The 15225-nt window shown below is 36.7% G+C and overlaps 1 protein-coding gene across 14 annotated transcripts in view; it reads right to left on the reverse strand.

The window, feature by feature from the left end:
- ATAD2B (ATPase family AAA domain containing 2B) overlaps window positions 1-15225 on the reverse strand; it is a 135466-nt gene that overhangs the window by 19379 nt on the left and 100862 nt on the right. For 12 of the 14 annotated variants that reach the window (XM_036263614.1, XM_036263609.1, XM_036263615.1 and 9 more), the window contains 2 exons: window positions 11281-11477; window positions 8044-8203 (listed from right to left, as the gene is read on the reverse strand). In XM_036263614.1, coding sequence (XP_036119507.1) covers window positions 8044-8203; window positions 11281-11477 — 357 coding nt within the window. The remainder of the gene's footprint in view (window positions 1-8043; window positions 8204-11280; window positions 11478-15225) is intronic. The other 2 variants (XM_036263616.1, XM_036263610.1) reach the window with 1 other exon arrangement.

Genomic DNA, 15225 nt, shown 5'->3' on the forward strand with positions numbered 1-15225 from the left:
TGTACCATGCTGTTTTGATTAGTATGGCCTTGCATTATATTTTGATATCGGGTAGTGTGATATCTCCAACTTTATTCTTCTTTCTCAAAATAGCTGTGGTTATTCAGGGTCTTTTGGGGTTCTATATAAATTTTTGGAATATTTATTCTAGTTCTGTGAAATTTGCCATTGGTATCTTGATAGGAATTGCACTGTATCTATAAATTGCTTTGGGTAGTACTGATGATGTGAATTTTTCCTATCCACGAACACGGTATATGTTTCCATTTATTTGTATCTTCTTCAATTTATTTCTTCAGTGTCTTATAATTTTCTTTTATATCCTTGGTTAAATTTATTCCTAGGTTTTTTTTTAATGCAGTTGTGAATGGAATTGTTTTGGTAGTTTCCCTTTCTGATAGTTCATTACTAATGTATAAAAATGCAACTGATTTCCAGATATTTACTTTGTATTGTGCTACTTTACTAAATTCATTTATCAGTTCTGGTAGTTTTTTGGTGGAATCTTTAAAGTTCTCTATATATAGTATCATGCCATCTGCAAATAATGAGTTTTACTTCTTCCTAACAATTTTGATGCCTTTTATTTTTCTTCTTGTCTGATAGCTGTGGCTAGGACTTCTAGTGCTATGTTGAATAAGAGTGGTGAAAGCGGACATCCCTGTCTTGTTCCTGATCTTAAGAAAAACGTTTGTTGTTTCTGCCCATTAAGTATTATTATGTTGGCTGTGATTCTGTTATATATAGCCTTTATTACATTAAGGTATGTTACCTCTATCCCCATTTTGCTGAGAGTTTTTATCATAAATGGGTGCTGGATTTTATCAAATGTTTTTTCTTCGTTTATTGATGTGATCATGTGGTTTTTATCCTTCGTTCTGTTTATGTGGTGTAACATGCTTATTGGTTTGTGAATATCATACTAACCTTGCATCCCAGAATAAATCTCAAGTTGATCATGTTTCTCACTTGATCATGGTGTATGATCTTTTTTATGTATTGCTGGATCCAGTTTGCTAATATTTTGCGGAGGATTTTAACTTCTATGTTCAAGGATATTGGCCTATAACTTTCTTTCTTTGTAGTGCCTATACAGTGATACCTCGGTTCTCGAACGCCTCGGTTTTCGACCAAATCGGTATTCGACCAGAGATTCGAGAAACTTTTGTCTCGGAATCCGAACAAATATTTGGAACTCGAACTTCCGAGATGAGCCGAGTTGAGCCGAATGACGTTCATTCGGCCCAGTGCGCCTTGCTTGCGTCATCAGTGTGAGTGCAGAGAGAGAGTCACGCTTTGCGGAGTCACGCTTTCCTATTGGGTTTCATTGCTTCGGTTCTCGAACAATTCGGTTCTCGACCGTCCTCCTGGAACGAATTATGTTCGAGAACCGAGGTATCACTGTATTTGGTTTTAAAATTTAGATAATGCTGACCTTGTAAAATGAGCTTGGGAGTCTTCCCTCCTCTCGAATTTTCTGGAATACTTTGAGAAGGATAGGTGTTAGTTCTTCTTTGAATGTTTGGTAAAATTAGACTGTGAAGCCATCTGGACTCTTATTTCTTGGGAGTTTTTTTTATTACTGCTTCAATTTCACTAGTTGTAATCTTTCTATTCAGATTTTTCTAATTCTTCCTGATTCAGTTTTGGAAAATTGTATGTTTCTAGGAATTTATCCATTTTGTCCAGATTGTCCAATTTGTTGGCATCTGTGGTGTGGAAAAGGGAGTAAGCATAGGGGTCCTAGCAGTCCCTTCAGCTCTCTTCCCAGAGCCACAAACTCATCTCTCCTTGTGTGACTCTTAGTCCATTCCACCCTTCCTCCGCCAAAGCCCAGGGTGATGGCTGCAAATGAGATTTTGTGCATTAGCTCTGTAAGAGGGCACCTGTGTCTCTAGCAGACTGCCATCTCTCCCAGGCAGACAGAATCCCTGATGATTTTCACAGCCAGATGTTATGTGGGCACTGCTTCCCGGCTCTGGTGCTCTGGGGTAGGGAGCCCAGCTTGAGGATGAGACCCCATGCTCCCCAGGGGGATCGTTGCAGCTGAGATATCCCTTCAGTATCTCAGTTGCTGCACTGGGAGTGGGAACAGCGTTCTCATATCTCCACCCTTCCTACCGTTTTTGATGTGGCTTCTTCTGTAAATCCTTGGTTATAAGACTTATCTTCAGCTAGTTTTCAGCTGGTTATTCAGGTTGACTATTCTATATTTTAGTTGTAATTCCAGTATGGTCCTGAGAGAAGGTGAATGTAACATCCATCCACTCTGCCACCATCTTGGATATGCCTAGACCACTTACTTTAAATATAATTTATGTGACTATCAATTTGGTTGTTATTTATTCCCTTTTTCACCTTTTTCTCACTACTTTTGGATGTATATTTTTTTTATTATTCCATTTTATCTCTTTGTTGGCTTATTAGCTCTATTTCCTGCACTACTGTCAGCCCTGGTGAGCTTCAAAGAACATGCCATCCTTTCCCTGGTCTTAGGTAGTTTCCTCATATGTATACACTGATCAGAGTTCAACTGATGCTTGGAGGAGGATCTTCTGCAGGTCTCCAAAGTGCTCTCTCCACATAGCTTTCTTCTTTCTGGTAATCTGCCTTGCAAACTCTGCCTACTTTGACCTCCTTACATTCCCAGCTCTGTGTCTTTTATTAAGGGCAAATTCCAGGCTCTGCCTTGGTTCTTTCTTCCCATACTACAGTTTGGAAACTTCCCAGGGAACTATAGTGCTCAATTTGTTAGTTTCTCTTCTTTGGGGAATTATTTTCCTTTGTTTTCTGATATCCAAAGTCTTGAAAATTGTTTTTTCACATATTTTATTGTTTATGTTTTCTTCACTCTTTGAAAGCCAAACTTAAATATCTGTGTAATAAATCAAAGTAGGATGTACCTTAATTTTCAGACCTATTACTCCACTGTTAAATGTTTTAAATTCCTTCAGATTTTAACTACGACAAACAAGAAACTACCATGAACATGCTTAGAAGTAACTTTATTTTAAAGCTGATAGGGAAATGGATGAATTTCCCACCACTTGTCCACAGGCACTCTATATTCTCCAGCTATATTACCTCTTTTCTACCTTTGTACACTATCTATATACCTCTTCTCTCATCCTAGGATGAATGCCCTTCCTAATCTTATTCATCCCCAGGCAGTATATTCATCTCTGTGCTCCACTCATACTATGTACATATTTCTAACACAGACCTCAAGAAAAATTCATAACTGCCACCTTAATGCTATCTCTATACCTTAATAGCCTTTCTATTATAATTATTAATAGTTATATATTTGTCATTATCATAAAACAGTGAGCTTTTAGATAGCAGGGACTGTTATGGGCTAAACTGTGTCCCCTTTTCCCTCCAAAATAATTTGTATGTTGAATCTCTAACCCCTAGTACCTCAGAATGTGACACCTATTTGGAATAGAGCATTTAAAGAGGTAATTAAAGTAAAATAAGGTCACATGAACAGGCCCTAATCCAATGTGATTTGTGTCCTTATAAGAGGCGGAAATCTGGATACACCAAGGGTGAATGCACAGAGAAAAAAAGACCGTGTTAGGACACAACAAGAAGATAGCTATCTGCAAGCCAAGGAAAGAGGCCTCAGGAAAAACAAAACCTGCCAACACCTTGATTTTGGACTTTTAGCCTCCAGACCTATGAGAAAATAAATATTTGTTGTTTAAAACACCTGTGATATTTTGTTATGGAAGCTCTAGCAAACTAGCATAATGTCTGCCAATAGTAATTATTCCATAATTCCATATGTATTTAGTGATCTGAATATCTCTATCTCAAGAGGCAAGGACTATTATATTCATCTTTGTATTGTAAGCACCCAGTTCAGTAACTAGGACATGGTACTCATAAATACTAAAGAAAATATTATGAGTTTGGCTGGAGCATAGCCCACAGAGATCTCCAAAAGCTAGGATAAATCTGTGAATTTTATTCCTAACTGGTACAAAATAAAATATTTTAAGAGACTGCACGATTAGGGCTAAAATTCCAGCAAAATTAGCTAAATAATGATATGTGCTTGAGAGCTAGAGAAGGGATGCACCACTACAAGACAAAGAATGAGAAAGAGTTAAACATCATATATCACATATCTATAAGATAATAATTATGGTCCAATATCTGATGATGATCCCACTTAGAGCCTACAAATTAAAATTCTCTGGTTAACATATTTAATTTCTGTCCACATCATCCTTAAGGGAGAGAATCTGGGTGATGTGAACACCTAGGTAACATGCATAGCTTTCAAAATGTTGGCTTTTGTCTTCTTTCTATATGCTAGTTTTTTTCCCAAATGGCCAACTATTCGGCAAAACAGAACACTGTAAGCTTTCAAATACTCATGGGAGTTGTAAAAGTAATACAATATTCATGTAATTTCCACTTGCTCTACAACAGACCCTGAGGTTGTTTTTCTAATATATAACAGAGGTTCTGTTGCTATGGAAAAAAAAAAAAAAAAAAAAGGCCTCTTGACTAAAGATATAAAATCATCTAAACAGAACCACATCATGCTTTCTGAATCATTGCATCTAAAATAGTGAAGGAGTAAAGTTACAAGTGTACCATGTCAACTCTGTGAGATAGAGCTGTATTCTTTGATTATACAATTGCATTCTGTATTACAAGGTTATCATGTACCAGAAACCATTGCTTCTTTCTTAAAAGCAATATTATTTCAATATGCCTATAATTAAGTTTCAGAGGGAAAAATATCTGGATTGATCTTTGCAACTGGCTTTCTCTAAGCACTCAAATTCATTTTTCACTTTTAGTCCCAAGATTTACTCCAAAATAGGAATGAATTTTAAATGTCATTCAGGGAACAGAATAAGCACAAAGTATAAAGGGTCATTCTAATGCAAGTATGCAGTATCCACTAAGAAACCGATTTATAAAAATTAAAGTCCAATTTTTTTTTTTTTTTTTTTGGTACATGCTCCCAGTGGGAACCGAAGCCGGGACTCTGGTCCACAGGCCGACACTCCAACCGCTGAGCCAAACTGGACAGGACAAAATTCCGCTGAGCCAAACTGGACAGGACAAAATTCCGCTGAGCCAAACTGGCCAGGGCAAAATTAAAGTCCAATTTAAACAACAATGATGATAACAAGAATAAAAATATGAACTAACGTTTATGAAACACCATATCCCAGGCACTATGTTAAGGGCTTAAAATGTTTAGGTTGAACCTTATGAAAATGTTGATTTCATAAAGTTTAACCTAATACATTTTCTTATTTAATTCTTACAACCATTCCAATAAGAGGAGTACTACAATTATCCCTATTTTGCAGATAAGAAATCTAAAATTTAGAGGATTTAACTTGGTCAAGTTAAAGAACTAGGAAATAGATCTGGGATTAAAGCCCAGGTATAAATCCAAAGGCCAAGCTCTCATTACCTGCTACAGTGTCAGCAACCTCTGTGTCTTGGAAAACTGACAGGATGCGAGTGGAGGCACTCCAGTGCTCTCACATACTGCCCAAGGCCATTGTACAGCGATTGTGCAGGTTGTGCCCTCACCAAGGACCCAGCAAGGGAATAAAGTGAGGTTGCTGTCAGCCCATTCTTCACTACCCAAACTGTGGCCCTGTTGCAGGATGGCATCTACACTGAAGAAATAGATTCTCTCATTCACACAAAATTGCTATATTGGCTAACAGTTGCCATGATACTGCTGGTAGAAGGGAAAAAATTGTGGAAAAAAAATGTAAGAATATAGACTTATAAAAGATATATATTTTTTATTTAAAATTTCACTTTAAGAAATTTATTCTAAGGAAATAATTAAGGATGTACCTAAAAAGTATATTATAAATATACTATCAATGTTATAATCAAAGGAAAAAATCTAAAAAAATCTATTATGTCAAACAATAGGATGTTAGCTATTATAGCACATCTATATAATTTAAATAACATGGTAGAAATATATAAAATTTCACCAAATATTATATGAATTACAAAGTTTACAAAAATTATATTTCATTTTAGTAAAAATATTATGAATATGTATTCTACATATAATATGAGTGTGAGAGAGAGAGAGCTAGAGGAAGGGAGAGGAAGAAGAGGGACAAAACTAGGTAATAAAATTATAGGTAACTTTTTCTTCTTTGTTTTTATCTTTTTTTAATCCTCACCCGAGGATACTCTTCTCTTTATCTTCAGATAGAGTAGGAAGGAGAGAGAGAGAGCGAGAGAGAGAGAGGAAACGACACTGATGTGAGAAAGACACAGTAATTGGTTGCCTCCCACACCGACTGGGCCGGGGACTGAACTGCAATTGAGGTATGTGCCCTTGATTGGAACCAAATCCGCGACTCTGGTCCATGGGCCAGCACTCTAACCACTGAGAAAAATCGGCCAGGGCTCTTTGTTTTTATCTTCATAAACTTTTTATGTGATATATTTCACAAAAAGGCAAAAAGAAACTAAACAAACAACAGAAAGCCTATGAACTGTTAGATACCAAGTGCAGCTATGTAAAATTTTATTCTGCCTCTTAGAAATAGGATTAGTGATTTATTAAGGTCTAAATTCAAACCCCCAAAAATTCTAATTTCATGTGGAAATGAGAAATCGAGGTTGTTCTAACCTGTAGCCTGAGTTCAGAACCACTGCCCTTAAATACATACATACAGTACAAACTGTATTCTAAATATCTTTAGATAAATGAAACGAAAATAAATTTTTTTAAAAAAGGGTCCGGCTGGCGTGACTCAGTGGTTGAGCATCGACCCATGCACTAAGAGGTCACCAGTTCAATTCCCGGTCAGGACACATGCTCGGGTTGTGAGCCAGATCCCCAATGGGGGGCATGCAGGAGGCAGCCAATCAGTGTTTTCTCTCATCAATGTTTCTCTCTCCCCCTCTCACTTCCTCTCTTTCTCTAAAATCAATAAAGTAAAATAAAATAAGAGGCGTCTACTTGTATATCACCTGTTAAAGAGAAAGAATTCTCAATAAAATGAAAAAAGAATATCAGTCCTTGCCAGCCAGGACCTGGCCTGGCACTATCCGTAGGCCTCAGTCTTCTCAGGTTAAACAAAATCAAATTTATAAAACACCAACATCAGGAAAGGCTACTCTGTGACCATGATGGATCAAGATAAAAACAAAACCATCCCACAATGATATCTAAAAATAAACAAAAGCATGAATATTGTTCTAACCACAAAAATAACCAAATAAATTTTTATTCTGGATAATATTAATGACTGCTGCTTTTTTCCCCTCACAGCTTTAGCCTTGCTCCATTCTTCTTGCCTTCCAGGTTCTTAAAATCTAATCACAAAATTACCCCCACTTCCTAAAAGCATCCAATCCACTGCAAAGACCTTCTTTTTTAATTCCTCCCCAAAATCACTAACACAAGTGCAAATTCTACAAGGCTCTCTATGATAATATATTTTCCCTTGTTACAGTGAATCAATACATTCAACTTGTTTAACTACAGATAAGTTCCTGGCAGTCTTCTCTGGAGGGTACTGAAAGAGTTGAGACTACAGACTTGAGTACAAGGTGGGATTTGGAGTAAAATAATAAAATTACATTAAAATATCTGCAATCTATAGAACAGATAATGTCTACCTAAAGAGGTCTTTTGATATGTAAGTTTATTCTATAATGAGTTCCCACAAATTAAAAATTATCAGTGTTTATCAGCAATGGTAATGTTGACTACATAATAAATTTGAAATTAAATTCTCAATCAGTTATCATCTTATCTAAACAAAATAGGAATCTAAGTATAAAAAATAAAAAGTAAATGAAGAAACTAAACCCTGAACATAACACACAGAATAAAATCCTATAACTTAAGTATATTATTTAATAAATTAATAATTTAAGCATATTAGTTCCTCATCAAGAGGAACTAAGTACAATAATGTCATTAAAATTAATCTATCTGAAACATGGGCATGCTTTAGTATTTAAACTTTAAACTATGCTCTCAATCACCAAAGTAAACCCTGTCCAATGTGTCCTTACCTCCTGGGTCCTTATCTGGATTGTATTCTAAAGCATTGCTACAGATGAGGTCAATATCTTTCAGGAAGTCCTTAGCAGTCAGGTAATTATGTTTATCAATTTTAGTTATTACTGTTGATAAATCCATTGGTTCCTTGATTACTTCAAGATAATCTGAAACCTAAAACAAATAGGATATTTAATAAAAATTATTTATGATGTTCAAATATCTACTCATAAAAACACAAAAGAAAACCATGTAGTTATTTAAAAATTAAATCTACATATCTAAGAAATAATTAGATGATAAAAAAATATAGAGAAATTTATGCTAATGAAGTTACTACGTCATACTTTCCATGAAAAGCTTCAGTTTCAAACCATAGCTAAATCAATTCTGAAATGTTGTCATCTTGAACTATGAAATCAAGTGTGTCAGCCTTTTTTTTTTTTTTTTTTTTAATCCTTTGGGCACATTGAGAAGAGAATGTTTGGGTAAAAGCCCTAATAAGCATCAATAAATATTACCTCAAGAAAAACCTAAAACAGGAAAATAAAAAGAAATAATAATTTTTAAACAAAATAATTCTTTTTAGTTTAGGGTGAATCATTTCATGGAAAGTGTTTCTCCTCCTTTGGAGTCATTACAAACACTTTGACTCAATTACGTAACAAAAACAAGTATTGCTTTTATGACTAGTAAAAGATTTGATGGGTTTGTCTCTAAATATAAATAAATATACAAGCAAAAAAAAATACATTTTGCTTTATGTGTGGATTTTCTGGGAGATAACCCAAAATAGAAGATATTAAGTCATGATGTGCCCAATATATGTTTTATATTGATTGACCAAGAAAGCTCTACCAACTTACAAATCTACTGCCTTCCCCAATGCAAATCTCAAATCAAGTAATTAGGTCTATTACAAAAGCAGTCTTAGAAATGTTTTATTAGTCCAGAACCACATTCTGGGGATAGAGTGATTTCTGCTCTAAGAAACTATAGGCTAGTTTTCTCTATTGTAGATGGCATTGATGCCTTGATTTTTAAAAACTTATATATAAATGCACATATATATGCATATGTATTGGTATATTTCCACATACATATATTTTATATATATTTTTAAATTTTTAGGTAGATGTGTATTTTAAATTATTGTTCACCCTCTATGAGCTGAAAAGCCCATCTCCTTCTAAGGGAGGTAATAAAGCCACACTGAACAAGCAACAGTTCAGAAGACATTAGTTGGAATCTTGGCTCTGGCACTTGGCATACCTTGTGTATATGAGGGAAATGTTTTATAAACCATAAAGCACTATAAAAATTCATATTACTACCAATGGTTAATTTTAAATTCAACATTTATCTTCTAAATTTTTGTGTTCTCTGCAGTCTGTTTTGGAATTTGACCAAGTTTTAGACATCTCACATTCATTATTTGAATAAAAATTTGTGTGTTTTAGGTTATCTAAATGCTATCTTGTTTTCCCCTCTCTATTCTTCCAGAGATCCCTCGTTTTCAGCTTTAAAAGCAGATGAAGAACCAGTAGTAGAATGAACCTGAGAAGAAAGAACAAAAAAGGAAACTAGAGAAAATATAGCCCTTAAATAAAAGTTTCATTTTGGCCAGCATTTTCTATCCCTTATCAATTAAGTGTCAAAGTCTCATACCAAATTTGAAATAAAAATAAATGCTTAATCTTTAAAGTGGGCTGATAGTTTTAAGATGATCTGAAAACACAAGGAGGAAAACACTGCTCCACAAATATAAAAATGGTATGCAATCATTACAAAAGCAAGTTTGGCAAGTCGTCATTCCAGTGGGAAAAGATAAAAGGTAGCTGTAAGGGCCCTGGCCAGTTTGGCTCAGTTGGTTAGAACATCAGCCTGAGGTCCAGAGAAACCCGGGTTCAGTTCCCACTAAGGGCACGTACCTCGGTTGCAGTTTGTCCCCGGCCCTGGTTGGATCATGTTGGTGGCAACCACTCGATGTGTCCCTTTCACGTCGATGTCTCTCTCTCTCTCTCTCCCTCCCACTCTATCTGAACAAAAAATTGAAAAATGTCCTCAGGTGAGGATAAAAAAAAAAAAAAAAAGGTAGCTGTAAGGTAATGTAAAGAATGTAGGCTTTAAGTTTTTAAAAACGTTTGAGTCTTGGCTATGTCACTTGCCAAAGTGCCTCAGTTTTCTTAGCTGCAACATAAGGACTTTTTGCAAGGCTGCTGAAAGGAGCAAATGGATAAAACTACAAATAAAATTATAGATAGTCCCTTTATTCCAAAAAAAAGAAGAAGAAACAGGTATTTTCAGACTTGCTGGGGGAGTGGAGGGGGGCACATAATGCTAGCTCATGTTCCCAGTTATAGATGAGGTAATGGTTCCAAAGGAATCTGCTCAGGTCCAAAAGTACAGATTTCACAACAAGGACGCCACATGAAACTTTGAATCATTTCATAATTCAAATTTTTTAAAAAGATGAAGAAAAAATTAAAACACCAAAACTGTTCAAACATGGAGTCTGAACTATAAGTAGAAGGCCAGTAAAGATTATATTGTGTTCATCCACACACTATATTATCCCAGGATAAAAAAATAAAAACAAACAAAAAAATTTAATATACAGTATTATAGTAGATTCCAAATGGAAAATTTCTTTTCTCATCATCACAAACCATGCTCCCACTAGGACACAAAACAATGCACATAGAAAGTGAGAAATTTTCCATCAGGAGCAGAAAAAAATCCTTAGAGAGAAAAATAATTTTAGCTGCATAGGACGTGCTTAACTTCAAATAGCATCTTAGTCACATGCATTTCTAAAATATGAAAGACAACATCAGGTTTCTTAGCTATATCTTTCAATAAAGTGTACATAATTTGGGAAATGCCAATATTAACTGGTATTTGTTGGTTAATACCAATAAACATTTTAAGAGCAGAATTTATCCTGGAATAAAAATAGTCTAGTATGGACATTTCATTCAAGTAATTTTTAATCCTCTTCTTGAAATGAAAAGTGATCACAAAGATCAATACTAATTAAGAGGACATATACAAATTGGTCACTAATTTCATCCAAAAGTCATCAGATACTTGCTGATGACATCAATAGTTATCACATGGATTAAAATTTTACAGGCTAGGGGTAATTATTCATCCATGCCTTTGCTTTTTTTCCTTCCAAAAAAAGATGTCAATATTTTTTTTCTTTTAGCCAGTTCAACTTCACTGTTTGCACACTACTGAAACAAGACCTCTTCAATATCCACCGGTTTGCTGAAGATGTTAAAGCGTTTATCTGTGGCCAGCCTCTTGGTTACATCCCTGAGAAACAACCGCAACTCTCTTAAAGTATTTTCCTCCTGGTCCTCCATCCGAATTTTTTCTGATTCTGATAACTGACGAGGTGGAGAAGGTAGTGCTAGAGGAAGCACTTCCATAGCACAAAGACCTAAAGAAAATTGAATAAAATGTTGATTCCAACATGGCAAAGCCAGCATCTCAATTACTTTTCTGGCATTCTCTCACAATGCTCTTTTTAAAAAAGGAGAATTCCAAACATAAGTGAACCATACAAATCCAGCAAGTAAAAATTTGAATAGAAACCAGAAGTATGCTAAGAAATAGCTTTAATTTATAAAATAACTCACCACAGGACTCCTTTAAAGGGCAAATTATATTATTTTAAATAATTTGATTTTGAAATATTATCCACATACAACTTATAAAAAATATTTCAAACCAACAAATATCTTCAGATGAAGTTCTGTATATGTGCATGAAAGTAAAATGGGCAAGTAACAATTCATTGATCTTTCCTGTACCCAAAAGAATTCTGATTTTAGTCTCCTATCTTCATATTCTTAGTACAACATAGTAGGAATAGTAAATGGCACCTGCTGGGAGCAAAGAAAACATGGAAACTGAAAAGAGAATTTTAAACACACAGAGAAGATGGAAAACCGAGTCTAAAGTGTTACATATAAAATATGTGGGCCCTGGCTGGTTTGGCTCAGCAGTTAGAGTGTTGGCCTGAGGACCAAAGAGTCGTGGGTTTGATAATGATCAGGGCACATACCTCGGCTGTGATTTGGTCCCCAGCTCTGGTCAGGGTCATGTGGGAGGCAACCAATCGATGTATCTTTCTCAGATGGATGTTTCTCTCTCTCTCTCTCTCTCTCTCCCCATCCCTCCCTCCATCCCTCCCTCCCCCTCTGTCTGAAAATAAATAAAAAAATATCCTCAATTGAGGATTTAAAAAAAATAAATTAAATTAAATATGTGGTATTCACTATCTACTATCCCCACCCCTCTTAAAAAAAAAACAAACAAAAAAAAACCTTAGGACTTCCGGTCAAGATGGTGGCGTAGATAAACATGGTATCCCGTTCTCCCACAACCACATCAAATTTACAACTAAACTACAGAACATCCATCATTCAAAACTGCCTGAAATCAAGCTGAATGCAAGTCCTACAACTACGGGATTAAAGCAGCAGCTGCATCAAGACTGGTAGGAGGGGTGGAGGCGGGGCGGAGGGGCTGGTCCCACACCCACGTGTGGTGGATAAAAATCAGGAGGACACCTCGGCTGTGAAGGTCGTCCCTGAGGACTGAGGGGTCCCTGTCCCACACCAGGACACTGCTCAGGGTCCCAGTGCCAGGAGGAGAATCCCTATAACTTCTAGCTGGAAAAACCAGCAGGAACTGAGGCTCAGGGAGGCTGAAGTGGCTGAAGCCCCAGGCAGCTCCTTAAAGGACCCGCGCACGGACTTATCGGACTTGCTCCCTCTCAGCTTGGAGGGGAGGCAGCTCCAGGGGCACCAGAGACATACAGGGAAGAACTGAGCTGTTTGGCACTGGAGCGAGGGCTGGAGAGGGAGCTTTCTCCGGGACAGACGTGCTGTCAGAGACCTTTGTTCCTTTGGTGAGCCCTTCCTTGGGGCAGCAGACAGTCACCATATCTGGGATGCCAACAACCTGGCTCACACAGGTTGCCCTGCCCTGGTGATTCCCTGAGGCCCCGCCCCGCCCCACCCACCTTTCAGGCCCACGCCAGTTGGTGCCAGTTGGTTAACTATAGGATTGGCCTGTCTTGGATCCTGCTTCAGGTTTTCCTAAATTCTTTCAAAAAAGCAGCATCTGGCCTCAGCTAGCCCCATACCTCTCATTAAGTAATACATAGAAACAAACACAGGAAGGCAGCCAAAATGAGGAGACAAAGAAACAAGTCCCAAATGAAAGAACAGAACAAAACCCCAGAAAAAGAACTAAGTGAAATAGAGATAAGCAACCTAACAGAGGCTGAGTTCAAAATACTGCTTATAAAGATGCTCCGTGAACTTAGTGAGAACCTCAGTGAACTTAGTGAGGGCCTCGAGAGCATTTAAAAGGACCAGTAGAAATGAAGGATGCACAGTCAGAAATGAAGGATGTACAGTCAGAAATAAAGAATAATTTACACAGATTCAATAGTAGAGTAGGTAAAGCCAAGAAGCAAACCATCGATTTGGAATATAAGGAAGCAAAAAACACCCAATCAGAACAGCAAAAAGAAAAAAGAATCCAAAAAAAATGAGGAGAGTGTAAGGAGCCTCTGGGACAACTTCAAGCGTGCCAACATTCACATCTTGGGGGTGCCAGAAGAAGAGAGAGAACAAGAAATCGAAAACCTATTTGAAACAATAATGGCAGAAAACTCCCCTAAATTGGTGAAGGAAACAGACATACACATCCAGGAAGCACAGAGAGTCCCAAACAAGATGAACCCCAAGAGGCCCACACTAAGACACATCATCATCAAAATGCAAAAGGTTCAAGACAAAGAAAGAATCTTAAAAGCAGCAAGAGAAAAGCAGTTAGTTACCTACAAGGGAATTCCCATTAGACTGTCAGCTGATTTCTCAAAAGAAACTTTGCAGGCCAGAGGGAGTGGCAAGAAATATTCAGAGTAATGAAAAGCAAGAACCTACAACCAAGATTACTCTATCCTGCAAAGCTGTCATTTAGAATCTATGGCCATATAGTTTCTCAGACAAGGAAAAGCTAAAGAAGTTCATCACCACCAAACCATTATTATATGAAATGTTGAAGGGTCTTCTTGAAGAAAAAGATAAATATGAACAAACAAAATGGCAATGAATACATAGCTATATACAATTGAATCTACAAACAAAATGAACAAGCAGAACAGAAACGTTCTCATAGATATAGAGAACATTTTGTTGGTTGCCAGATGGAGGGAGGATGGAGGAATGGGTGAAAAAGGTGAAGGGATTAAGTACAAATGGCCCTGGCCAGTTTGGCTCAGTTGGTTAGAGCATCGGCCTGCAGTCCAGAAAGACCTGGGTTCGGTTCCCGCTAAGGGCGCGTACCTTGGTTGCAGTTTGTCCCCGGCCCTGGTTGGGTTGTGCCGGTGGCAGCCACTCAATGTGTCCCTTTTACGTCAATGTTTCTCTCTCTCTCTCTCTCTCTCCCTACTACTCTATCTGAACAAAAAATGGAAAAATGTCCTCAGGTGAGGATAAAAAAAAAAGTACAAATGGTTTGCTAAACTGACAAACCTCAAAGGGAAGGGGGGTTGTGGGTGGGAAGAAATAAATCAAAGACCTTATATGTATATATGCATAACCAATGGACAGAGACAACAGTGTGGGAAAAGGCAGGAGGGGGGCGAGAGTGGGGAAAGGCGGTCAATGGGGGAAAAATGAGGAACATCTGTAATACATTCAACAATAAATATTAAAAAAAAGAAGAAGAAAACAACCTTAAAAGCTAAAGTATTAACTTTTTAAATCATAATTCTCTAATTCCTTAAAAGATTTTTCTGCTTTCACATTGAAGCTCAGGATTACAATTCTAAGGATTTTTGTTGATTTCAAATAGCCTCTAAGATGAAAAATGAAAATCAACAGAAGTAATTCAAAAAGAAAAAGAATTATATTAATCCTTAACATAGAATATTCAGATCTATGGGACTACAATATATCTAGGAGCATGCAAGATACCTTATTAAAATGAACCATTTTCATAATAAAGTATTTTACTGTTACTTAGAACTATAGAAGGCAACAACCAATAATCACAAGGCATAAATTCCATATTGAATTTCCCAAGATTTCTGAGGAGGACCCCAGAACTATAGCTATTTGATAGGTGTTCATTTTTAAAACACTGAGAAAATGTTGAAAGGAGCCAGT

Source organism: Molossus molossus, unplaced genomic scaffold (assembly GCF_014108415.1).
Source record: "Molossus molossus isolate mMolMol1 unplaced genomic scaffold, mMolMol1.p scaffold_m16_p_15, whole genome shotgun sequence".
Lineage (NCBI taxonomy): Eukaryota > Metazoa > Chordata > Mammalia > Chiroptera > Molossidae > Molossus > Molossus molossus.